The sequence below is a fragment of the Panthera tigris genome, chromosome D3 (assembly GCF_018350195.1).
Source record: "Panthera tigris isolate Pti1 chromosome D3, P.tigris_Pti1_mat1.1, whole genome shotgun sequence".
Classification (NCBI taxonomy): Eukaryota; Metazoa; Chordata; class Mammalia; order Carnivora; family Felidae; genus Panthera; species Panthera tigris.
Genome location: NC_056671.1, coordinates 54820224 through 54835949, shown reverse-complemented (window position 1 = coordinate 54835949; position 15726 = coordinate 54820224). Strand labels below are relative to the sequence as shown.

At 36.1% G+C, this 15726-nt stretch overlaps 1 protein-coding gene across 2 annotated transcripts in view; it reads right to left on the bottom strand.

The window, feature by feature from the left end:
* The window catches only part of ASXL3 (ASXL transcriptional regulator 3), a 175049-nt gene that overhangs the window by 118665 nt on the left and 40658 nt on the right, over positions 1 to 15726 (bottom strand). For both annotated transcript variants that reach the window (XM_042962698.1, XM_042962699.1), the window contains exon 3: positions 12822 to 12824. In XM_042962698.1, coding sequence (XP_042818632.1) covers positions 12822 to 12824 — 3 coding nt within the window. The remainder of the gene's footprint in view (positions 1 to 12821; positions 12825 to 15726) is intronic.

Below are 15726 nucleotides of genomic sequence, written 5' to 3'. Positions count from 1 at the left end.
GTTTTCTGCCCCTTTCCCACATAAGGACTCAATGTGAAGTAGGATGTCCAGTGGGCCAGAAAGCAGGCCCTCCCAAGACTCCAAATCTGCAGGCACCTTGATCTTAGACTCTGCTGCAGCCTCCATAACTGAGAGAATCAAATTTCTGTTGTTTATAAGCCACCCAGTCTATGGTATTCTGTTAAAGCAGCCCAAACAGACTGAGAAAATATGTATAGCTATTTCCTAGAATAGATTCCCAAAAGAATTTTTAGATTAAAAGGATGATTTTAAAATTTTGATAGTTACTTCCAAACTACCTTCCACTGAGAATAACTATTTTCCTCACCCTGGTAAATGGTGGACAGTATTAATCCTTAAATTTTTGTTAATCTATCCAAAATGGAGGTGAAGAGGTGATTCCAGGTAGAAGGAGCAGCATGAAGGTGGCACAGGTAGACAAAACTGAATGTGGTGCACAGAAACATGGTTAGTTCTTTGATATTTCCAGAGAGTGAATGGAAGGGAGAGTAGGGTTGGGATCAGCTTCCGGAGGGAAGATGTACACACCATGCCATGCACATGACATTTATACCACACTTTAAATCCCATGGCCAAGAGCTTAGACTTCATGCGAGACATGATAAAGAGCCTCAGAGGACTCTAAGGAGGGAAATGGCCTTGTCCCTTTGTTACCATGAGGATAGATCTAGAATGAGACATGCCTAGAGACAGATCAAGTAGGAGCCTCAATACTAGACTGCAGGGAGGATGACAAGAACGTCACCAGAGCAAGGATGGTAGGGCAGAGATGGGGATAAAGAGTGAAGAAATGCATGAGAAGAAATACAGTGTGAGGAGGGATAAGTGAGACATAAACACTAACTAGATGTGTGAGATAAGGCAGGAGAAGGAACTTGGGATTGCTTTAGCTGCTGCGGCGGGGGTGGGGGAGGACAGTGGTACAATTAGTTAAGACAGATAACAGAGAAGAGATTGGTTTGGGAAAGAAACTATGGTGAATTTAGTGCTGGACTTGCTAATTTAAAGGTATGCATCCAAATTCAGATACATACATGCATCACAGAGTTAATGCTGGGGTTAGAGATAAACACTGGGGAACCATCAGCATATAGGTGATATTTAGAAAGGTGAAAACTGATAGGCACAGATGTAGAGTAATAAAAAAAGAGAAAAATGACTGACTTGAGATTATTATATTCCAACAGTCAGAAAACTACATGAGAAGATATTTCTGAGATGACAAAAAGGAAAAAAAAAAGAATCTTATGAAGGATTTCATTATAATAATGAAGTGTAACTCTAACCTCAGGACATGATGATTTTAGAAGTCAGAATAAATCTCTGTATTCATAGGTAGAAATAACTTATAAATAGGAAATTACCTAGAAGATCTCACCAGCAGGAATTTTTCTTTTAAATACAGTTTTTCTTTAAAAGGTAATATAAGAACATTACAAAATTATCTGTCAATGGATAAAAAGATGAAAAACAATCACTCAAAATCTCCTTAAAACAACTCTGAGCATTTTATAAATTTTCTTCTAGCCTATTTTACTGGTGTGCTTCTATTTTCAAGTTATAATTTGACTAAGCATTGAATTACAGTATTTCATTTTACATGATACCCTCTCCATACTATAAAACCATTGTAAATACATCAAATGTTAAACATATTCTATCAACTTGTTTCAAACCATGGTTTTCAATCTGGCTATATCTTAGAATTTTTAGGGCAATTCTTTTAATGCAAATCTTTAGGCAACTCCAAACTAATTATTAAGTAAAAATCTCTGGGTGGCACCCAGGTATCAGCATTTTCTTATATCTTTCCAAATGATTCTAATTTATGGCCGAGTTTGAGAACCACTGATATCACTGGTAGGCATTTAAATTATGTCCTTTGTAACTGAGACAGCATTAATATGAATCTCTTAGCACATGTTTTTTTCTTATTTTCAAAAATATTTTAAGATAGGCTTGCAGAAGTGGCATTATTAATTCGGGATGTTTAAGTTATGTAATGACCTTTTGCAAAGCCAACTGGCTTTTCAAATGAGTTATTTTGGTTTACACTCTCACCAGTAACATAGAGCGGGAAACATCATTCAGAGTCAAGGTGAAGTGTGTGGACTGATTAATTCATTAGGCAAACGAAGAAACAATCTCCAGTGGTTACTTTACCTTGCATTTCTATGATTATTGGTAAGATCAAATGCTTATCCACATACTTGTTTATTCCTTAGTTTTCTACATTGGAGCTCTTTTGTTCATGTCCTTTTACCATGATGCTCTGAGGTCATTTTTTTTTCTTAACTGTTTTAATAGTCTCTTTGTATCATACCTTCAGCATATTAATTGAAAATGTTTTCCCCACTGTCACTTAATATTTTTGATATGAGCACATAAAAATTTATGTAGTCACTTATGCCCATCTTCTTTTCCTTTGCACTTTGTTCTATAGCTTTTAACTGTGAAAGTCACTTCTTCATCAAAGGTGGATTCACACATGAGATTTGAATTTTTCTAACCTTCTCCCAATTGTATGACTTTTCGTTGGTAGGTTTTCAACCACGTATGTATCTTCCTCAACATAAAATACAACTACCGCCATTACATGTTCAATAAACATTTCTCACTTTTCATGGCTTTCTATGGTTCAGAAAGAAGAGCAGAGTTTTCCTGCCCATATCTGATTCATGTTCCTATTCTTTCTCGGCGGAAGAATCTGGTACTAGTCATGGGAAATTCCTTGGTCAGCAGAATGTCAAAAGAATTCAGCTCAGAGTTTTGCTGGCTCTGGGGAAATTTTTACCTTTAAATGTTTGATAAAGGAAATGTCTAAAATTAACTACACCCACCACTACTGTTAAGATTGCCATTCACACCACAGAACAAATGTCAACTTAACTTAGTTGTGTTCTCTCCTCCTTCCTCCTTTTCCTCTTTCTTTGTCCACTTATATTCTCAAGACAATTTGTTCAGTGGTAGTTATCTGCTTTAATTAGAACTATTACCATAGAAAGATATTAAATAAGCACAGCTTTCTGCTATAAAATAGAAGATTTGTAAAATTCAGCTATCATAGTTACTTGGAAGGGCACGAAACACATCCATAGAATTCATATCGAATTATAAAGTAAAAACAAACTTTACAAAGGGCCTAACTTCTAGGCAAGATCTCTTATGGAAACAATATGCTTTGAGAAAGGAAGAGTAAATACAAAGACCAGTGAAGTTAAGCATCCTTCCCTTCCCCAGACTTAGTTTTGACACTTAAAAATACATCTAAGAATCTGGCAGTAAGCCTAAAAGAAATTTAATACACCTAGTTCTTTAATTTCACCCTCAGGAAAATATAATTCATGAGAGGCAGAAGTTGGGAGCAGGGATGGCAGAAAGGCTTATGTTCCCTACAAGCCATATTGATACTCATCCATATAGGAAAAAAAAAAAAACAGTAAGATAAAGTTAAGAATACCCAAGATCAATGCAAATGTAAAAAGAGAATAAACAATGCTGTTTCAGGCTAATGGTTTTGGAAAACTATAAAATTATACACACATACATATTAATAAATTCCAAAAGTACTGGTACTAATACGTTATATATGCGTTACCTCTGTTTTACAGAAATAAACATCTTCCTTAGGAAAAAATGCGCATTTTGATGACCCATGGGGAGAAATGTATCTTTAGACAAAAGAAGACTTCCTGTACATTATTTTACCGCAATATCAATGTTCTAGCCAGACACACAGAGACCCTCCAGACAACAATTCCAGTGACAAAAAGGGAGAAAAATATGTAAATGTAATAGGAGTAGAAAGGAAGAGAATTGGCGAGCCGCAGTAATTCAAGAAAAATTATTTTCAACCTGGAGCCCTATTTAATCAACTAACTAAATGGTAACTGATTAAGCGGTTGTTAGAATTATAGAGAACTATCTATGTTTATGCAACAATAAAGGAAATAGTCATCTGCCTTCCTTCATTTTTCAATGTTTCAAAAAACAAAACTTGAGATATCATGGCTTCTGGCCATTTGGCAAACATCTTAAGTAAGCACAACTCCAACCCACTCATTTAACCTGAATTAATATTCTTGAGGTTTTATATAGCCATTTAAAGCTTTCAGGAAATAGTTCCTCGATGCACCTGCCACCTAATTCCATGAAATCAATATTTCACTAAAGCTAAGTCAGGAAATCTTAAGGTGCTGAATTCAATTATGACTGTTACTTCATGAGCCACTAGTAGATAAAACATATCATTGAAATTGAAAATCATTACAGTTAAAGAGTTTTACCTCCTTTGGGGGGGGGTGTTTTATTAGGTACCATTAACATAATTAATAACAGTATATCACGTTAGGATAACAATAACAACTTTAATATATGATACAGTACTTTCCTATTGCCAAATGCCAGATAATAAGCACAGAGACAACATTCTCTCTGGCTATGCCTGAAATAAATCTATTGTGATGTGGGAAGAAGCTGCCTGTCAATATGAAAAGGAAAACTGATAGCATTGATTCAAACTTCATTCAAAGATGAAAACAAGTATTTACCGAAACCCAGATATATTACTATTTAAGCAGAAAACAAATATTCACATCTTTAGTCATAAGCACATTACACATGAAAGGCAATGGTAAGCTGGGGTTCCACATAGAAAAGTTTTGTAGACACATTAAAAAAAAAAAAAACTTTTGTAAACAGTAAACACCTGGAATTGTTCTTCAAATGCTGTCTCTTTTCAGATAATTACTAACTACCTGACTGGCCTCCTTGCATTGATCTTTATAATATTCTGGGATCCAATGTGGGGTATCCCAACTTCATTTTCAAAACAAAAGAGAGAATGAACAAATGTCCAAACAGATAAAAATCTAATGTTCTAAACCTATTTATCCCGTAAGTGGCAAACCTTTGGTAATTCTAAAATTGTTCATTTGTCACCTAGCTTGTTAAACTGAGTTTCAAGAAAACTCTAGAAATTTTCAAAACAATCCTGATGCTAGTACATTCCTGTCTTTCATTTCCTCCTTGGTTTGCTCAGGCCGTGTGATAGGCATTCTTTTTCTTCTTTTTTTCCCCCTTTGGGACCCCCACTTCAAGTCTAACATTTGCCTGTGGCTTAACATTTCACTGTGATGGAAAGAATGAGCTTTGGAATCAGCAAGACCCAGACTGAAATACCAGATCTTCCACCTATAACTGTGTGAAGTTAGGCAAAAATACCTAACTTCTCTAGCATCAGTTTCCTCATCTGTAAAATGAACAAACATCACCTACTTCTCAATGTTACTGTGTGGATTAAGTGAACTAAAAAATAGAAACTGCTTGGCTTAGTGCCTGACACTGATCAGTTACTGCATAAATGTTAGTTTCCTGCCCTTTTGCCAAAATGACATTCAACAGACAGTTCTAATGATATTTACAGACACACACATCTGTGTTTCTTCTTTTCAGTTTTTTACCTGTATTCTACTATTAGGCTTAATAAACTTCCTCCAAGCTTTTCATTGCCCTGAAGGAAAATAACTGAAGTAATATTTCATAAATAAGCAATAGCCAAGAAAAGGCACCAAGTTTCTAAAGCACGTGCTCAAAAATTGAAGAAACTCTAGCATATTCTCTGTAAAAACTTTAAATGCCTAGGCAATTTAAAGAGAAACAGAGACAGTATTTGTGCTGCAAAACTCCTTAAAAGTACAACCCAATTTGATTCTTAGGAAAACAGGGTTAGAATAACGAAGTGCTCTCAGTGAAGATAAAGCAAAACATTTACTGGGAAAACCCAGCCATCACCCTCCAGAATATTTATTAATGTAGTCAGGCGACTTCGCTTAGAAGAACCCCAAGGACAAGGGTGAACAATCAGACTACAACTTCAGCAAGAAAGATCACGGAGATGCAGTCAACGTTCACAGGGAAGAAGGGTCAGATATATAACGAAAAGCAAAATAAAACATTTCTATCTAACGTTGCGGTAGGATTTGCATGTACAGATAAATTGGTAGTCAAAATATGGCCACAGTTTACACAAACTGTAACTCAGACAGAGGAATTAGAAAGCACACCAGGGCCTCCCGAATTTTCCCTTTCCAACAAGTCACACTTCTCAGTTTCAATTCTAGTCTGCACTAGCACACTGACAAAACAGAAAAAACGTATGTGAGCGACATCCATCTGGGAATCACCCTCATAACCTTCTACACAGTCATTCGAATCACACTGCCTGGCCTTCAGGCGTCCAGTTGTCTTCTCAAACCCACTCAATGTGAACAGGGGAATGAGTGACAACTACGCGGTTCCATACAGGAAGACCCTCAATGTCCATTTTCACCCGTCACTAGCTGGTACCTACCCGGAAGGAATGAACGGAACCACTCCAATGCAATCCCAGCCACTCCTGCTAGTTCAAGCATTCGGTTCAGCATCACCTCATGACCAACACGAAAGCAGCTGAGGCTCTAATATAATCATCATGGAAAGTTGTCCCAAATCCTTCATTCGAGGAAGATCCTTCATACACACCAACGCTGTCTCCAAGCCATGCCGGGGTCTGAAACCAGACTGGAAAATATTATATATGTGTATATATAGTAAAACTCCCACAAACCACTCTTCTACTATGTCATATTTATTTATAGCTGCTTAATCCATCCTATATATATATAAATATATGTATGTATATGTATATATGTGTATATATATACATACATACACACACATATTGCCTTCTCAAGGTGAAATATGAACATTCAAGGAAAGATCCTTTTCATAGTAGAAGGTAAACTGAAAGCATATGAAGAGCTGGTGCTGCCTGGCAAGGTAGTTGAGGTGGTCCCAAATGGAATATACTCTGTCCTGAAGGGGAGAGAGAAAACACAGTATTGGTTTCTGAGGCTAATCTTCCAGGCTTGGTATATAGGATCACACTATTCTGAGGCTTAAAAAAACAACAAAACAAAACAAAAAACCTTGGCTTTTTTGAGAGATGAGAGAGTAATGCCAGATTAACTCTTGACACTGTTTCATATTACCAAACATGTGCCTTCTTACTCCTGAATCCCAAAGTGGACACCACTTTCATAATCCTGGCTACCACTGCCTTGACTGCATTATCAGAATCTCTACTGATCAAGGAACCCTCTACTTGCTCATCATGCAGACAGAACCAGAAAACTTTCAATGACTATCAACTTCAAATGGTAGGAATAATAATAATAATAATAATAATAATAATAATAATAATAATAAAATCAGTGGAGCCCCAAGAGCTATTATATGTTAAAGAGCAAGAAAAAACCAACTTATTTAAAATATCAATTTCCCCTCTCACTTCTCAATGAATAGGCTCTTAAGAAACAAAGAGATAGATATTATATAGAGTTTTCAAAATTAAACCACAGAATTCACTATTTTTATCTTCTTGAGACCTTTATTACAATATTAAAGACTATATATTTCCTTTTGGTAGCCCTCTCTCAAACTAATGCTGAAAACTAAAACTTTCAATTGCAGCACAAAATCTTACTAAGTTTCTCTATTTCCAGAATGTGTCTGGAATACAATTAAATGGGTTAAATCACTGCAGCATTATTTTCTATGTACTTACCCTCAATTATTATTTGCATTAAGCAAATGGCTATCTGTTTGTCATATATAATTCCATTTAAAATTAATAGAATTCTGTCTTCTAATCTCCATTTCACTTGCTCTACGGGCCAGACTAATCCCATCCTTGTCAGCTACATACAGTAGACACTAAAATGAAAAATCTTGGTAATGTCCATCCAGCGCACTGCCTCCTCTACCCACTCAATATTTACTTTGGTTCCAAAGCCAACTATTCCATTGACATCAAATATCCAGAAACCTGTTAGATAGGTTTGGATCTGAGGTTCCTATCAAACATAATACTCACTATGTTTTTTCCTGGACACTCTCCCACTGATTTCACTGCATCTCATAAAAAGTGACATAGCTCTCAGAAGGAAAATGCAAAACCTAAATGGATCACCTAGGCAAAGGACTTACAAAATACCATACCGAAAAGGAGACCAGCTGGTTGATAGCTCAAACTTACAGTCCACTCGGTGCTCAGCAATATACTATGCTTCTCCTCCTAAAATTTTAAGTCCTCTTGTTTGACACATCGACCCTCTGTTGTATAACTTGAGAGGCTGACCAAATGCAGTAAGTATAATAGTCTTCTCAAACCATCCCTTATACAGATGTCAGCTGAAGATGTGTATAATTAAATATGTTCTATAGAATAAACATGTGCTGAGGTATGCACTATGATGATGTAGGAACTACACAGGATATACAAACATGAGTGAGACAGGTCACTAGCTATCTTGCAATTCATAGTTTAGATGGGAGAGAGACATATAAACAAAAACAACTGTGGTAAAGATACATTTAAAACCCCCCTTTAAATACAGAAGAAGGAACCATATTTCTGCCTGGGAATCATGGGGAAAGTTTCCCAGGGGAGATGACAATTTGCATCTTAAATGATAAGCAGGTAGCAGGGCAGCAGTAATGGTTAATAATCAACAGAAGCTAAGGCATCAGCATACATGTAATTTAGTAGAATCCTGGAAATCAGATCACTACTCAAAAGTAAAATATATTCTGTCCTATATTTAGTGTAACAGACAGTCAAACTATTTCAGTGTAATGGAAAACTCCTAGTATACTATGAACATTCAATAAATATTAAACGAAACTGTGAGAACCTTAATGACAGAAGCACACGAATAATCACACAGATTTTTTTCATAAAATTAATCATTTCCTACATGTTCAAATGGAGACCTCCTCAGAGATAGCAAAGTGGATTTTTCAGTAAAGTCTATTCTCCAAAATTTCATTTGGTGTATTTGAGGCTTCACAGTCACATTTCAAACCAAATTTGGATGACAGTGCAAAAACACAGGACTGTGAGACACCTTTCCCCTCCAAACATACCAATTAGATACTCAGGAGGAGGTACTGTCAGGACACCACATGTTAAAACAGGGAAGCTTAGAACGTGGGAAAGCAGAAGAAATATCACATTGATATCATTTGCTCAAAGGGCTAAAGTGTTCCAAGTATGAAAGCTAACTAAAGAAATACAGTTTCTCAGTTACAAACAGGACCTCCCCAAAGCACCTCATTTGACTAAAAATTATTTACTTGCTGGTATATTGTAAAATGGGAAAACCCTTGCCTAAAGTTCCAGCATTGGTCACTGGCAGACATGTTAAAAACGACTCAGGATCTGCTTAATCAAGTAACAATGGCTTTCAATCTTATCACTGAGTCTGAGTTAAGAACATAAACTAAAATCCCATTTCTAACTTCTCATGAAATTTTAGATAAAAACTTGGGTATTAAATAACATTACATACTTCTTATTGAAAACAACACTTTGGCACCAGTGTGCCAAAACATTACTGTGAAGTATCTTAGAATACAAATTTGACTTGAAACCCATCTAATCTTGATTAATTTCTCCAAATTCTTAATAAGGCAGCAAACAGTAAAATCTCATTAATCAAATATCTTACAATTGACAGCACATTTTCCAAATTACATTATTTTCATAACAATCTTAAGATGCAGATAAAGAGTTACAATTTTCCCCCCATTTACTGGAAAGATTAAAAAATGACTGAATGACTTATCCAGGAGAACGCATTATGTTAGAAGCAGAAATGGAGAATTAAAATTTCCATTCACTCAATCAGAAAATATCATGAGCCTATTATATGAAGGGCACCATGGGGAAGAGACAAATCAATGAGACATGAACCCTACCATTAAGGAAATTGCAGTCCTATTATAACAAGAGAAAATCTGAGCGAGTTTATTAGATGCTACAACAAAGGAACACACACATTATGTTATGATGGAATAGGGTGGATAAAATAATGAATTAGAGCCAGAATTAAACAATCCTTTACTGAGGAAGTGGTATAGGAAACTGGAATTGGGCTTTGGAGGTGGGGGATGGAGGACAAGCAATTGGAGGTCATTGCAGGCTGAGCAGAGACTTGAAAATATATGGAATGTTTGCATAAAGTCAAGTGTAGGTAATTACTTTTTCAAATGTCAAAAATGATACTACATATTTAACCTAAATCAAGCCCAAGAATGAGATTTAATTTAAAAATAGATATAACAGAAGTTGGTCGATTTTCCTCAAAAACTACCTTTCCCTATAGTTAAGGCTCTTAGATTTTAGCTGGGAACATGCCTCCTTGCAACAGACTATTCTCCAGCTTCCCATTCAGCTAAGTGCAACTCTGGATCTGGCCAAGGGACAAGAGGAAAACTGATGCACTCAACTTTCCAAAGATATCAGTAAAGGGACTGCATGTGCCCCTTCTCCCAGCTGCTTCTTGGAACATAGATTTGGTGGCAAGCCATGTTAAGACCATCAGGATGAGGACAAAATCCTAATGATAAGGGAGCAATAAGACAGAAGGACCTGACTTCCTGGATATCCTGATGTACCTCAACTCAGCATTCCTGGACTACCTACCTTTAGAATGTCATGTGAGAAATTAACTTTTATTTTTCTTAATCCCTTATTTCGACATTCCATGATACCCAGGCAAACTTATACACTAGCTTATATAAACAGGCTGTGCTGTAAACACAAATTAAAAATAGTTTCTTGGATCTCAATTCTCAAAACCTAAGAAAAATAATCTGAACATATTTAAATTAATTGCAAAGGGTTTAATATAATTAGCAACATACAATTTTAATAGGCTTTCAAATCTATTTTTACATTTTAATCTATATAACAACCCTAGGCAGAGTAAAAGTCAGAAATCAATATTATCATATTGTAAGTGAAGAATATCATGAATTCATTACAAAAAGAATTTGATAGCTCCAAATTGTATTGAGTTTAACCTCACTTAATCCATAAAATAATCATTACATATATTCCATACTGCACCGATATACTAAAAATCCATTTATAAAGAATGTCAAATGATCTGTCAATGCCAGAAAAAAGAATCAATAAGTGAAAACCAGATTTTTACTTTAAGTTCACATTAGTTTACAATTTACCCATTGGACTTCTCAGTCCACTCAATTTTATTGTGATTACATCTAAATATTTAATTGCTGTCCATTTTTAAAATAGAGAACAGAGGAAAATTTAATACGTAAACAAAAATATATTATCACAGTGTGAATGAAAAAGCAGAGCAAGCTGTAAGAGCCCAGAGGGAAAATAGCAACAGAGAACAATGGGTGCTGGATGACCTGTTCGCATCAACTTGTCCACACGCAAATCCATTCACCCTTGTTTCACATATTACCACCTCTGACAGCCATTCCAAAGAAGAACTAGAATAAGACTATTCAATAAAATGATCTAAGGCATTTGCTGAGCTCACTGGCTGCCTACATCAGCCCACAGAGGAAGGAACGTAAGGTGATTGCAACCTCTTCCCCTGTTCTTCCCGTAGTCCTTTGGGCAAGGTCTTGATGGCAACAAGGAGCCACTGAGGCCAGATTCAAGAATCTTAGATCACTAGCAGAAGTATAAATGACAGTACAATCTCCCTTGCGCCCCTAACTCCTGCCAACAGTGTTACAAATATGTACTATAGGAGGCAAATAAAATCAGGTAATAGAGGGTGACTGGATCAATGAAAACCCATTGCTTCAGGAAAATCAATTGAAAGACATGTCCCTTCTAATAGTACCTTAGAATGGAAGATTTATCTTTTCTGTACACAGACTTACCTTCACTTACTACTAGGCTTTTGCACCTTCTTCTCAAATTCAAAACTGACTGGTCTCTTCTAAGTTTTAAGATGAGTCAAATATCTATTAGTTTTATTATAATGGACCACTCATTTTCTCTAAGCCTTAGTTTATTGATCTGCGAAATAAAAGTTTAAGACCATACGATCTGCAAAGTCCTTACCAGAAAGAAAATGTTATAGTACTGAGTTAAGCTTCATCTCATCTTACATTGCATCTTAATGCAGTAGAGACTGCTCTGAATGCACTATTTTTAAGGAAGCTTGCTTCCAAATAAATTCTCAAAAGAAATGCTTAAAGTTGGGATGGTAAAGACAACAGCAAATGACCCCTTGTGTAAAATAGCCCTGATGTTACCAAAGGCTATAATTCTTCAACTGTTAGGAATTATTCAGCCCCCTATTCTTCTATCACAAGAAACTCTTCTAGGTAAGACTAGAAAATTGCTAGAGTGACCGGGTGGTTCAAAACTGGGCTAAGGGAAAGACTAGATTTAAAATTTAGTTAATTATCTGCTCCTACTCAAACTTCTATAGACACTATTTCACAATTTTTCATCACACTTTTATGAGAAAAGAAGAATATACCATTGTATCCAACATAAATACTAATTTATAAAACTTTGAGGGGCGCCTGGGTGGCTCAGTCGGTTAAGCGTCCGACTTCAGCTCAGGTCACGATCTCGCAGTCTGTGAGTTCGAGCCCCGCGTCAGGCTCTGTGCTAACAGCTCGGAGCCTGGAGCCTGCTTCCGATTCTGTGTCTCCCTCTCTCTCTGACCCTCCCCCGTTCATGCTCTGTCTCTCTCTGTTTCAAAAATAAATAAACTTAAAAAAAATTTTTTTAAATAAAAAAAAATTTAAAAAAAACTTTGAAAATTAAGTTATAGGTGGCTGACTCAAAAGGGTGGTATCTAAAAATAGCAAACTAAATAAATTCTAATTTAAAAAAAGTTAGCACTTCTAACATTAAGGCAGGATAAAATAAGTGAGCAGTAAAATCTGTTCTAAGTAATTCCAAATAGTACTTTCTGCATTCCTGATTCAGCACTTTCCTTCTTAGGGTGGAGGTGTAGGGGGATTCCAAAGTAATCTTTGCTAATCCTAATGCTTCAGAATTTAAGATGTGAGCCATTTAGATTTTCCCACTAGCAACAACCTGTTCCAATACATCGTCATGAATGTTATTTTTTTTCTGTATCTAGAACCAGCAGGTCACCTTCAATAAACACTAATTAAGCAACAAATTGAATAATAATCATTGTACAAATTGTATTTCATGCAGACGTGCTAGAAAAGCACTAAGTAATGAATTCAGGTTAGCTGTAGTGGCCTGACGGAGAACGTGCTCTGCTTGGAAATCTTACATCTGCCTTTTGAAAAATGAAAAATAAAAACAAAAAGGAACGAGTAGCATTTTTACCCCTCCCAGTGGAAATACAACGGATGGATGAGATGAAGAAGGACAGAGAAATGGTTATGATACAGATTACCTATGACAGTAAAGGATATCTGATCATTCTTTGCTTAAGATAATTTCCCGCTGCTTCTGAAACCATACTCACTTATCCATTTGAGCCTCCTTTTCTTCCCCTAGATCCATCTCTTAGAAGGAGAATGATGATGTTCCTAACTTAGCCTACCCCCATGGAAGCATAGTTTACTCAATCCCATCTATTTCCATTCAGTTGTTTTACAAATGGAGTAGGCGGCACCCTCTAAGATTGCCTTTCGGGTTATCTACATTTTGTTAGCAATTATGCTTTGACTGGTCACAGTTAGGAAGCTCCCCAGAAACAAGTTTCAATCTGTAAGTCCAATATCAACAACAGAGTGAGAATCCTATGAAGCCTTTGATCCACCCCTGCCCTGAGGCAGGTTTCCCATTCACAGCATTACCTTGGAAAACAAACAGGAAGAGGGCGCATCCAAATATGCCCCGGTCCTGTCTGTGAGCCCAAATCTTCACTCATAGTCATCCTCCTCACACTGGACAAGCATAAGAGGTAAAAATTCATCTGCCGCTTTGCATTCTCCAAATGTAAATGGGTTATGGAAATGTCTTTTTCACCCTTCAATCCTATTTATAATTAGGTTATAAGCTAGAAGAGTCTCAATACACCTATCTATAGGCTAGACTTTAACCTCTGCAAGTAACATATAAGACACTCAATAATTAGCCCAAAAAGCTTCTAATGGGGATCTGTATGCCATGAGGGGGGAGGGTATTTACTTAATAGAATCACACAACCAGTACTTTCCTGCATCAAAATTGTTTTAGGCTCAGGCTGCAAGTATTGTAAAAGGTTAAATGCAAGTGGTTCTGAATCAGGCATCAAATCCCAGATCTGCCACTTGCTAGCTGGATGAATTGTCTCAAGTTACTTAACTTCACCTGCCTCAATTTTCCTATCAGTGAAATGGGAAATACAGTGCACCGCAATTATCTTTTAAAAAGATAATTCATGTAAAGTCCTTAGCATTGGGCTTAATATAAACAAATGATTTTTTTCATTAGGAATTTTTTTAATCATCAAGCCCCTACTCATTAATTTGCCTGGCATACTCCACAAAGCATGGTGTCTCAATTCTATGCCAAACAAATTAATGAACACATAGATGTGTATTCCTTACCATAATGGCCTTATATTTGTGATGGAAAGACAACACTTCTTGATATGTTGGAATATCATATGTTTTATGAAGAATCCAAGAGAAAATTAGAAATCCCTAAATTTAAAAAATATATGTGTGTGCATCTATACATATACATATATAAGTATGCGTGTGTATATATACATATGTGTGTGTGTATATATATATATATATATATATACATATATATATACATGCATTTGATCATCATGCACTAGGATGAAGACATGCGTCACAGAGAAGAGATTAAAAGACCTAACTGAAAAATGACACAGAAAAATGGTCTGGAACCAGCTTGTTAAATCCTCAAAAACAGAGACTACATTTTATTCATCGATTAATCCAGCAACTTCTACAGTCCCAAGAACATTGCATGAGCTTAATAAATGTTGATAGCATGAATACATGCCTTAAAGCTTCCACAAAACCTCAGGACCTAACACTGTCTGCTGAGTAGGCACTTAGTAGGTGCTGAGTTGATTAACATCATGTTATGATATCTACATCTCCACAACTTTATTTTTATTTCTCTGATGTCCTAATTTGACCACCAATTTCCAGACAAAGCTCTCACCTACACACCTGAGTACTGTGAACCTGGTCAGACTGAAGAGTGCGTACAAGCCTCGCGCAGCACCTACAACAGATCTTAACTTCTTTAAACACACGCACACGCACACGCACACACACATGCACACACACACAAACACATTGATAGAAATCACCCGAATTGCTGGCAGAATCCCAGTCCACAATTGTCAATTTGATTCTGCACAGGCATCTCAGGAGTTGTAGGATAAACAGTCTCTAATTGTCCTGAAAGAACTAAGGCTTGTTCTTAGGAATTACACACTGTAGCTTTTAGAAAACCTGGCTTAACAAAATGTCATAATTTTTATTCTTCTGAAAACAAATGAACTATAAAAAGAAGTCCCCATGTCAGCATATCAACTGTTTTGCATTTGAATTATGTTGTCAACTTCAAAACAACAAAGCAAAACTAAAATCATTTAGGCATGTGGCAATTAAGAGCACAAGCAATGAAATTAAGAGATAAAGAGAAAAATACCACTTAGAAAAAAATCAAATAAAATCACCCCAGTTTAATGTCTATTCCTTTCCAAAGGTTTTCATCTGCATAGGATACTTAGACTCACATACAATGTAATTTTACATCCATTTCTGCTTCTATTTCTGTACTGAAATATTTATAGAGAGCTCAGTATTTCTGGAGTAAATTATACCTAGATCTTGATAAGGCTGAAATCACCTAAATTA